Source organism: Engystomops pustulosus, chromosome 9, assembly GCF_040894005.1.
Source record: "Engystomops pustulosus chromosome 9, aEngPut4.maternal, whole genome shotgun sequence".
Classification (NCBI taxonomy): domain Eukaryota; kingdom Metazoa; phylum Chordata; class Amphibia; order Anura; family Leptodactylidae; genus Engystomops; species Engystomops pustulosus.
The window spans coordinates 42,762,110-42,774,169 of NC_092419.1; the positions used below are offsets into that span (position 1 = coordinate 42,762,110).

Here is a 12,060-nt window from a genome sequence, read left to right on the forward strand (position 1 = left end):
CTGGCAAGGGTACGCTTTACAAGGCTTTTGCCAGCTTTATGTCACCCCAGCAAGACACTGTCACCTGTCCCCAGTCTCGGCAGAGTAGGGCTGATCTTTACAGAAAGATGGTGAGGGAGTACGTAGCTGACCATACCATCGTCCTAAATGATCACACAGCTCCCTACAACTACTGGGTTTCAAAGCTGGACATGTGGCACGAACTGGCGCTGTACGCCTTGGAGGTTCTTGCCTGCCCTGCCGCTAGCGTCTTGTCCGAGCGGGTTTTCAGTGCAGCTGGTGGCATCATCACCGATAAGCGTACACGCCTGTCGACTGACAGCGCTGACAGGCTGACGCTTATTAAAATGAATAAAGGCTGGATTTCTCAGAATTTCCAATCTCCACCAGGTGAAGGAAGCTCAACCTGAATAATTGATCCACTCCTCCTCCTCCTCCTCATTTTCCTCCTTCTCCTCCTCTTTGTACAGTAAAGCAGAGGAAAATGGCTATTTTTTGACAGGGCCCACTGGCTCTTGCTATAGTACTTCATGCATTTAATTTTTCTGGAGGGCCACCTACCCGGTCCTCTGTTTGAAACAATTTTTGTGAGTGCCACATACAGGCACTCAATCTATTCCATTTTTCTGGAGGGCCACCTACCCGGTCCTCTGTTTTAAAAAATTTTTGGGACTGCCACATACAGGCACTCAATCTATTCCATTTTACTGCAGGGCCACCTACCTGCTCCTCTGGTTTGAACAATTTTTGGGACTGCCACATACAGGCACTCAATCTATTCCATTTTACTGCAGGGCCACCTACCTGCTCCTCTGGTTTGAACAATTTTTGGGACTGCCACATACAGGCACTCAATCTATTCCATTTTACTGGAGGGCCACCTACCTGCTCCTCTGGTTTGAAACATTTTTGGGACTGCCACATACAGGCACTCAATCTATCCCATTTTACTGGAGGGCCACCTACCTGCTCCTCTGGTTTGAAAAATGTTTGGGACTGCCACATACAGGCACTATCCAAATTAAATTGTCTCCATAGCAGCCTCCACACGTTGTCTCCATTGCTACCTCCAAAAGTCGTCCATATAGCTGCCTCCATACATCGTCCCTTTATCAAACGAGGTGTGTCAGGCAGAAATTTGGGTTGTTTTCATGGATTCCACATCAAAGTTGTTAACTTTGTCGCCACCCTGCTGTGTTATCCACAAAATATACTGGCAAACTTTTACCATTTAGGGATATTATTTCAGCGCTTCTTGCGCATCTGTTTACATTCCCCTCACCCGGCATATCCTAAACTTATAAGAACGCTACTACACTTGATCTTATACAAAAGGTTCTTAGAAGTGCTGTTTGGGGAGTAGCCTAGAGACAGGGGCTTGGATTGGCGAAAGCTCGCCTGGCAGCGGAACGCCAGCTCCATGCGCATCATGCGCTTCTTGCGCATCTGTTTACATTCCCCTCACCCGCCATATCCCAAACTTATAAGAACGCTACTACACTTAACTTGGTGCAGGCTGGGACCGAGTCTGACCCTGGGGCTGGTCATATACTGCCGACGCAGAGAATTGCGGGGCCTACCTCGGTCCAGGTCTCAAAGGCCTACTATACCTCCTCCCACCCCTCCTCCACCTCCTCCTCCTCCGAATTACCATCCGTGGGCATGGCGCCATCAGTCGGTAGCTCTAGGCACAGCAGCAGTGCCGTCGCTAAGCGACAGCAGGCGGTGCTGAAACTGCTGAGCCTAGGCGATAAAAGGCACACCGCCCAAGAGCTATTACAGGGCATTCCACATCAAAGTTGTTAACTTTGTCGCCACCCTGCTGTGTAATCCCCAAAATATACTTGCAAACTTTTACCATTTAGGGATATTATTTCAGCGCTTCTTGCGCATCTGTTTACATTCCCCTCACCCGCCATATCCTAAACTTATAAGAACGCTACTACACTTGATCTTATACAAAAGGTTCTTAGAAGTGCTGTTTGGGGAGTAGCCTATAGACAGGGGCTTGGATTGGCGAAAGCTCGCCTGGCAGCGGAGCGCCAGCTCCATGCCAAGATCCAACTAACATAGTTTTAACTGCAGCACCTTTAATCTACTACTAGTTCACTGCCTCCATACATGGTCCCCTTATCAAACGAGCTGTGTCAGGCAGAATTTTGGGTTGTTTTCATGGCTTCCATGTTAACTTTGTCGCCACCCTGCTGTGTAATCCACAAAATATACTGGCAAACTTTTATCATGTACCGATATTATTTGAGCGCTTCTTGCTCACCTCCTTTGGTTCCTCTCTGCCACCCATTGGTTTGAAGCCTGAGTCCATTTAGGGTATGTCGCCATGACACTCTCTAGCCTGCTGCCGCTGCCTCTGCATGCCGTCCCCTATAGTGTCAGGGTCAATTATTGGATGTTTTAGATGCTATCTAGCTTCATTCTGTCACTCTGTCATGGCCATGCTGTTGCCCATAATTTCGGCATAATGGTGCGATTAAGCAGCCTCAGAGGCATCCATGCATGCTGCCCCTGCTGTTTCCTGTCCATTTCCGTGGTGTTTCCATCCTTTTCTGAGGTTCCCAGGTGTTTGGCCAAGCTTCCCTGTGCAGAGCCTTGGTCCCCTTGAAAAATGCTCGAGTCTCCCATTGACTTCAATGGGGTTCGTTATTCGAGACGAGCACTCGAGCATCGGGAAAAGTTCGTCTCGAATAACGAGTACCCGAGCATTTTAGTGTTCGCTCATCTCTAGTCATAAAGCCAAAATTATCCTATGACACTTACTATCCTATGTAATGCACCTTAAAGGGATTCCAGGCTTATTTATTTTGATAACTTTTCCGATGTATAGGTTATCAACATCAGATCAGTAGGGGCATCACCCATGATCATTGGGGCTTAAACTGTGTAGGACTGGCCCACCATAGAACCAAAGAGAACCCAGGCTCTAACCCATCACTGGAACCCTAGAGGTAAATAAGAAGGCAGCTTAAATTCAAAACCATTTCCTTGGGGATGAGGGATAGTCTCACATTAAATTTATCTGATAATCCCAAGGAACCCCAGTCCTATGCTATGTGAGAACATGTCTCCATTCTCCGCTTAGTGGTTGCAGTTACCCAACCAAGAAACTACACAGAGAACGGATCTGTCGGACTGCCATCTTTCGGATGCTGACGATCATCAACACATATATTCAAGGGGTTCTAAAGGAGGAATTTGGCTTCAGTTTATATAAGCCAAAAAAACTTTAACCACAGGGTAATTGTGAACTAACATGTCATTATACGACTTAACCTTATGGGTTAAAGTTGCATTATCCATACGGTGGGCACAGGGGGCCTTGGTTTGTTGCATGAATAATCCAGTTGCTGCACACTCATTAGAAATCAGCATTATGTTCTCTATAGAGAATTCACACAAAACCTCTCAATTTCTGACCATTGAGGGTGTAGTCACACGTTGCAGTTAAAACTGCATCGCAATTAGTTTTGAGGTGGTTTTAGGTGCAGTTTTGTAAATTTCACAGGTAAAAGACATGAACTGAACGGGTGAATTTGATTTTGAAGGAGAAAGCTGTCCCACAAATGTCATTCACCTGTGATTTGATGTCTTTCACTTGTTAAAATAAGTAATACCGCCTAAAACCACCCCAAAACTAATTGCAATGCAGTTTTAACTGCAACGTGTGACCGCACCCTGAATGTGTCCTGCCGCTCTATTAATTAGTGAGAAAGGGACCCATGTTCTCCGGATTACTGTGGGTCCCACCCTCATGATTGGTGAAGGTCAAACTGCTGGGATTCCTCAGGCTGATAAAGAACTTGTACCAAATTAGCAAATTAAGTCACACTTCGTATGATTTTAGCAAGTTCACGTCACCTTATGGATCTGAGGCTTCCTAACTCTCCATAGATAGTAAATGTCAGGTAAGATAAGGATCAGGCCAATTGAAACTGATCTGACCCATCATTTTGTTCCAAGATAATCCACTGCTAGAGGGGGCTTGTGGCAGCTTTCTCGCATTGGTTTTCTTCATACGCTCGGCGTATACTGGCACACAGAGGCATCCCACTTCCTTCTGCTTAGCGATCTATGTGCTCAGAGGCCATAGTAGGCTATGTGCAGGGGCGCACCTACCATGAGGCGAGTTGAGAAACTCGCCTCAGGCGGCAGCGCCTCCTGGTGGACGGAGGGGCGGCATCAGGTAGGTCACTCACCGCAGCTTGGCTGTGAACGTCCTGGCCGCCCCTCCTGCAGCCGCCTCCCGAACCGCCTCTCCAGGACCCTCGGACCGCCTGCCTGCCTCTCGTAGCCATCCCGCGGCCTGCCTCTCGTAGCCATCCGGCCCGCCTCTGGCAGCCACCCGGACCGCCTCTCCTGTCCGCGGCCCGCCTCTCCTGTCCGCGGCCCGCCTCTCGCAGCCAACCAGCCCGGCTCTCCCGTCCACGGCCTGCCTCTCGCAGCCACCCGCCCCGCCTCTCCCGTCCACGGCCCGCCTCTCGCAGCCACCCGGCCCGCCTCTCGCGTCCGCGGCCCGCCTCTCGCGTCCGCGGCCCGCCTCTCGCGTCCGCGGCCCGCCTCTCGCGTCCGCGACCTGCCTCTCGCAGAAAGCCCTTTGCAGCCACCCGGCCCGCCTCTCCCGTCCGCGGCCCGCCACTCCCAGCCACCCGGCCCGCCTGTCCCGTCCGCCACTCCCAGCCACCCGGCCCGCCTCTCCCGTCCGCGGCCCGCCTCTCCCGTCCGTGGCCCGCCACTCCCAGCCACCCGGCCCGCCTCTCCCGTCCGCGGCCCGCCTCTCCCGTCCGCGGCCCGCCTCTCCCAGCCACCTGACCCACCTCTCCCGTCCGCGGTCCGCCTCATCTATCTGCGGCCCACCTTTCCCACTCGCCCGCCGTCCACGTAAGTATGTATCTATTTTTTAGTAAGATGTGTGGGTATATATATATATATATATATATATATATATATGTTTATATTAATCTGTATATACTGTATGGTGAGTGTGTGTGTATGTATACTGTATGATTGTATAGAAGTGTGTGTATACTGTATGTGTGTGGCGACTGTGTGTGTTTATGCATGCTATATGAGTGTATATGCTGCATATTTGCTGTATATATGTGTACATGCTGTATGACTGTGTGTGTATATCTACATATACTGCCATATAGTATATTTTACATGGTGGTACACTGAATGTATCTATATTGCATGGCGGAACGCTGTATATAATATATGGTATATGGCGGCACGCTGTATTTATTATATGGTATATGGCGGCACAGTGTATGTATTATATGGTATATGGCGGCACGCTGTATGTATTATATGGTGGCACAGTGTATGTATTATATGGTATATGGTGGCACAGTGTATGTATTATATGGTATATGGTGGCACAGTGTATGTATTATATGGTATATGGTGGCACAGAGTATGTATTATATGGTATATGGCGGCACGCTGTATGTATTATATGGTGGCACAGTGTATGTATTATATGGTATATGGCGGCACAGTGTATGTATTATATGGTATATGGCGGCACGCTGTATGCATTATATGGTGGCACAGTGTATGTATTATATGGTATATGGCGGCACAGTGTATGTATTATATGGTATATGGCGGCACGCTGTATGTATTATATGGTGGCACAGTGTATGTATTATATGGTATATGGCGGCACAGTGTATGTATTATATGGTATATGGGGGCACGCTGTATGTATTATATGGTATATGGCGGCACAGTGTATGTATTATATGGTATATGGCGGCACGCTGTATGTATTATATGGTATATGGTGGCACAGTGTATGTATTATATGGTATATGGCGGCACAGTGTATGTATTATATGGTATATGGCGGCACGCTGTATGTATTATATGGTGGCACAGTGTATGTATTATATGGTATATGGTGGCACAGTGTATGTATTATATGGTATATGGCGGCACGCTGTATGTATTATATGGTGGCACAGTGTATGTATTATATGGTATATGGTGGCACAGTGTATGTATTATATGGTATATGGCGGCACGCTGTATGTATTATATGGTGGCACAGTGTATGTATTATATGGTATATGGTGGCACAGTGTATGTATTATATGGTATATGGCGGCACGCTGTATGTATTATATGGGGGCACGCTGTATGTATTATATGGTATATGGCGGCATGCTGTATGTATTATATGGTATATGGCGGCACGCTGTATGTATTATATGGTATATGGCGGCACAGTGTATGTATTATATGGTATATGGCGGCACGCTGTATGTATTATATATTACATGAAGGACGCCGGATGTATTTTATGATATATGGTGGCACGTTGTATTGATTTTATATTATATGGCGGATCGTTTTATGTATTTTGTTCTTTGTGGTAACTTGCTGTGTGTATTATATAGTGAACGGTGGCACACTTTATGTATTTTGCATTGCTTTATTTTCATATTAACCCAAGATTGGGTCTGGTCCTGACGCTCCTTGATATATTACATATATGGATTGGGGGGGGGGGGGGCGTCTTTCTATAGCTCGCCTCAGGCAGCAGAAAGGCTAGGTGCACCCCTGGCTATGTGTGACGTATGCAAAGCATCACACCCATCCCACACTTCTGCAGAGGTCCCCAGTGATGAAACTGTCCATATGAGGAAAGTTACATCATGGGGGAAACACCCTGAACAGTTGTTAGCTGCAGCAAGTGTTCTTTTCTTCTTGCAGGGAGAGAGGAGAAAAGGACAACATATCCCACCTTATGTGCAAAAAGCAAGATGCACCCTAGCCCTTCATTGTACGGGAAGGTGGAGAATCCTTCAGATGTATCCATACTACAGAGGCACATAATCTGCTGTGAACCACAGTGGTTTAGAGGATGGAAAATGGGAATACCTACCCCCTTCCCGCTAAACTATGGAAAGAAGTAGGGAGGGTTTAGCAAGCAACTACAATGGTGGCTGTCTCTCCAAAAAGGAAATATTTGTGCAAGTTAAAATTCCACTGCGCTATCATTCTCTCCACCATAAGTCCATTCAGTGTAATGTATATAGCTATAACCCTAAGGCCAGGATGCCCATTTCATTAATGATTACGTGGCCAAAAACGCCCAAGTAATATATTGCCAGGCTGCGTAATGAAATAAAGAACACAGCCCTTCTATCTAATGACACTTTATAGAGCGTACACATACTAGGGTGGCAGGAAAACAAGTATCTTGATAAAATGTATAATACATTGATGAACTTTGTTTATCCTAGTAATCATTCATGTTATTTCAATACTATACTCCTGAAACATCCCCATTCATTGTCTTCTATATCCAATGAAAGCGCACTGTACACACTCCTGTAAAAGGCAAACAAGAAACTGGTGTTCAGAGAATATAAACCATTTGACAGTAGTTGGTTATTGGGGCAGATAAAGGTCATATCATGTACAGTGTTTAGTTTCATTGCTCTAAGAAGCTAAATCTGTATAATCCACTAACCTGTGTAACTGATCAAGTTACATCAGAGAGCCTGGACACATAGTACAGGATAGACGAGGTATTCAATTTCCTTCTCACGCAACACAGGTGTCCGGAAATGAGTGCGTTGTGACAGATATCAGAAATTCACAGAAGCAGATGTCATACAATGGCAAGTAAAAGTTATAGGGGCTCATTTACTAAGGGTCACGGATTGCAATTTCGTCAGACTGTACGCCGTTTTCAGGATTTGCATGGCTTTGACAGGTATTTGACAGGGGTTTGTGCTGGGATTGTATCGTCCGCGATCGGATTGTGTCGCCCGATTCGGACTGAGCGCGGGTTTTACTTTCAAATTGTATAGCAAAATCAAGCATTCACATGCACCATGATGAGGAAGGTGCACTCCGGCGGACTCGAGTGGGGAAGAGACAAATGCACAATATTGGGCGCACGATCTCAGCGAATTGCTAATGCACTGTCGGTGAACTCTGCGGACTGCAAATGTGCTCCACTGACTTAATGATTTGATCATTTTGGAAATCTAAACAAAACCTCAACATTCCAGAAAAAGAATCAAATTAAATTTATACCGATACACACAATCTGATTTCTTTCATTTGGACACAAAGATCATACCAGTGACGCGAAAGTATTAACACAAAACTCCACGCTGTTTATATCAAAAATGTACAGACCTTCCCCATGATCTCACCTTATCGCCTTGCTTAATGGTGCGCAACTGCAGCCGACCAATCGCTTTCTTGGCTTCATCCTTTAATTTTTTCTGAAAGAAAGGAGTAAAGCAGTTCAAAAACGAGCCGAACATCGCCCACTGAAGATCCTTACATAGCAGACAGTTCAACACTTTTCTAAGGAGTCCTGAAGTTTCCATGACAATACATACCACAACGTTTTCCCTAGCTACAGAAATCCACCTCCGCTACCTGTTTGGCTTGTAAAGTAGGATCCATATAAGGAAATGCAGAGGTCAAGAAAACAGGCTGCCATGCCTTTTACAGTTTTCTGCAGGATGTCCATTGTTTGATGATATTATTGACGTCCATTGTTTATAAACATTTCATCCTAAATAATATTATTTTTATCTACTTGTACAACTACCTTAAGTCTAAAATTAAAGAAACATTTGATATCCTTCAGAGTGTCTTCTAGAATTTCCAGAATTTTCTTCAACTGAATAAATTAAGTATCTATGTTATGATACTCTGCAATTTCCCAGTATAGGAGCTATAGAAAATTCCACATATACTTTGACTGGGGGTCTGGACCTCTGAGCCGTGTAAAGAAACCAGTACTATAATTTACACACAGACAAACCCATTTAATGCTGGACCCTGGAGAATCACATTAAAGAAAATCTACCATGGAAATGAAGCATGGATAACCCAGGGGCACTTACTCATAGATCCAGGCACTGTGACGGTGCTAATCTTCTTATATTTGCTAGCCTCCTTCTGAAATCAACTTTTGCTAATGATAATTAGCCAGAAGGCCTCTGCGGGGGCATTACCAGAGCCACTCCATGTTGCAGTTTCACAGGTTGTTACACCGTCTCCACCTCCCCCTGCTCCCTCAGGATTCTCCCTCCCTCTGCCTGATGTAATCTCACACAGTGGGGTGGGGAAAGTGCTCCTAAACATTGTAACAGCCTGTGAAGCTACAGCACAGAGGGGATCTGATAATTCCCTACTGACATAGTAGAATTATATTTAGAGTTTTTTTTCTCCCTTGTATGATATAAAAGGGAGCACTGAGGTCAGTATAAAATTACGAGAGATGACTAGTACTATAGATGGTCTGTGGATATGTTTGGCATATGTCAAAGTAGCAGATATGACTAGCCAGGCAGTCCCCGGGTTACATACTAGATAGGTTCTTTAGGTTTGTTTTTCAGTTGAATTTGTATGCAAGTCGAAACTGTATAGTTTATAATTGGGACCCCAGCCAGAACTTTTTTGGTCTCTGTGGCAATTGGATTTTAAAAATGTTGGGTTCTCATAAGAACCAGGATTAACAATAAAGCTTCATTAAAGACACCTGTGATAACTGTTATAGCTGTTTATTGTAGCCTAGAGCTAAAGTACAGTAAATAACAAGTATCCAGAGGTCTGTCTGTAACTAAGGGTTGTCCGTAAATCGGGTGTTCTTAAGTAGGGGGCCGCCTGTAAAGGCAATTTTGCACATTGTATTGTATTATTCTGGTTACATTGGAAAACACCACTAAAGAAACTTTCCATAGGGCGACATGTGAGGGCACCTAGTCTTCAGTCAGTACCTTACAGTATTTGAAAACGGACACTAGGTCAGATGAGACTTTCTTTTGTCAGGTAGTTGCCAATTTTTGTTCAGGTTTTCAGCAGATTTTTTAGAAGCCACAGTTCAATAAATCAACAGTTGTTATATCCCCAATGGAGGGGCAGAAGGTCTCTTATCAGCCTTGTGATACAGTACTTACACATTTATAATCATTTACTTCCATATAAAGCAATGAAAGCATGTAAACTTTTGTAATTAATTAGCAAATTCATTAGTGTTACGAGGGGATATCTATAAATGTAAATCATATTCCAGGTAAAGCAAATGACAATTTACATTTTGTTTTGTTTTTTTATTTTAGTAGCAGCAAACCCAAACATGGAAATTATGGTAGATGGGGGCAGCTGGGTAAGACTAGTTCAGGTAAGCGCCATTACTTGTTGACATTGCAAAAAAGCCATGGAGGCCAAATAAGATAAAATTCTGAAGCAATAGACAGAATTCTTCCAAGGTCATACCAACACTGTGTTGATTGTTATAACCCAGATTTTTGTGTGGCCGTGAATAATAAACTTCTTATATGCACATTGTAAAATTGGCGTTGATGACTAGACGTTAGTAGTATAAAACCGCAATGGCAGCTAGAGTCATAGGTGTCAATAGACAATTCATAGCCAGAAGCAAAAGAGACTGTCCATCTAAACGCCTATCCCCAAATCTCTTTTCCCACTAGATGTAATTCAGAGCTCCATTTTTATAATACAGCACCAAATCTCTATATAATATATAAACATTGACATAAAATCCATAGTCTGCTGCCACCACTAGAGGGAGCTTACAGCATACTTTCTTTTTCCATTACTGAATTTAATGTACACAACAGTAACCTCAATGTATAAAGCTTACATCAAACATATAGAAAGCTAGCGACTGAATTATTGTAATATGTAACGAATGAGACCAATTCTAAGAGGAGGAACGGAACAGTTTCACAGGTCTCCTATACAATGTCAAGGTTACATGTATAATGCCTGGTCTACCTACTGATTCTACATACCCTATGCCCCAATCAAAATAGTCCTTACCACAACAGGAATAGCAAGTGTAATACCGTAGACATTTTTAATATCAATTCCAACCAAGACCAGACAACCCCCACCCCCGTTCCTGGACAGGTGCAGACTTCGTTGTGCATCACAGGTGTAACTATGGATTTGTACAAATGGTCAAATTCCACATGCGCAAAATTACGTCCAGGGATAGTCTGTGCCAGTCACTCATTATACAAATCAATCAGCTGTGCTTGAGAATTATCATATCAGCAGGATAGCCAACCAGCAAAAGCATGAAGATAGTGGATTTGTAGATCACAAGCAGACACGGTACATACTGGTATAGACAGAGCCGTCCCTGCCCGACACATTAAATATTGCTTAACAGATATGGCCAACTTATCTATTACATTTACCCAGTTACGCTAGGTACAAAATTACTGGTAAAACAAATAGGAACATAAACTACCAATACCTCTCCATATTAGAAATTAAATGGAAATTTTAATTACTCTGGATTCTGTAAAGACATAGGATTCCCTGCATGTGTAATCATTTAATGGCCAGCTATACAGTATAACCTTGTTAGGGCGCCCTCTGTTACACAGTATTGGTGCAACATTATATACACATTTATTTGGCATTTATAACTAGATGCCCATTTCATTGGGCCAATGTAGGGCCTAATTAATCTTTTACAATGTTACAGTGTTGTATATTGCATCAGAAGTAGAAATTGTGTAGCAATAACAAACTCTACCAACATGGACCAATTATTGAGTCCAACCAATACTTGTTCCAACTGGATAAAAAACACAAACAAAAGAAAAGAAAAACTTTTTGACTTTGCCGAAGTCATCACCCACAGCTACGGCTCATACATCATCCATGATTATATCCATGATCTAGTGTCTCACACAATTTCAGAAGGTTAAGAACGTGTGGTCTGCACATCAGAGAACAGTCCAGTGCTCCAGGGTAGTGATCCAACCCAGTGTTCATGTATGAAGTAGAGTCCGGGCACCGATAGGGTGTCGATTTATTTTGTTGTGACTAATATGACGTTTTGGCAATATGGCCTTCATCATTACACACTGAAGTATCGGAGGTCTGGCACTTGGAAGCGTAATCCCTGGAGTACCAGGTGGTAGACCCCCGAAACAGTTGGTATGGGGCAATAGGAAAATATAGAACAAGTCTCGTATCCCATACAATTTTGCAACATTTTGTTTTATTAGACATCAAGTACGTCAGCCC

At 44.1% G+C, this 12,060-nt stretch overlaps 1 protein-coding gene across 2 annotated transcripts in view; it reads right to left on the reverse strand.

Moving 5' to 3' along the window:
* Positions 1–12,060, reverse strand: part of RNF128 (ring finger protein 128) — a 113,491-nt gene that overhangs the window by 16,976 nt on the left and 84,455 nt on the right. For both annotated transcript variants that reach the window (XM_072125936.1, XM_072125937.1), the window contains exon 3: positions 8,190–8,261. In XM_072125936.1, coding sequence (XP_071982037.1) covers positions 8,190–8,261 — 72 coding nt within the window. The remainder of the gene's footprint in view (positions 1–8,189; positions 8,262–12,060) is intronic.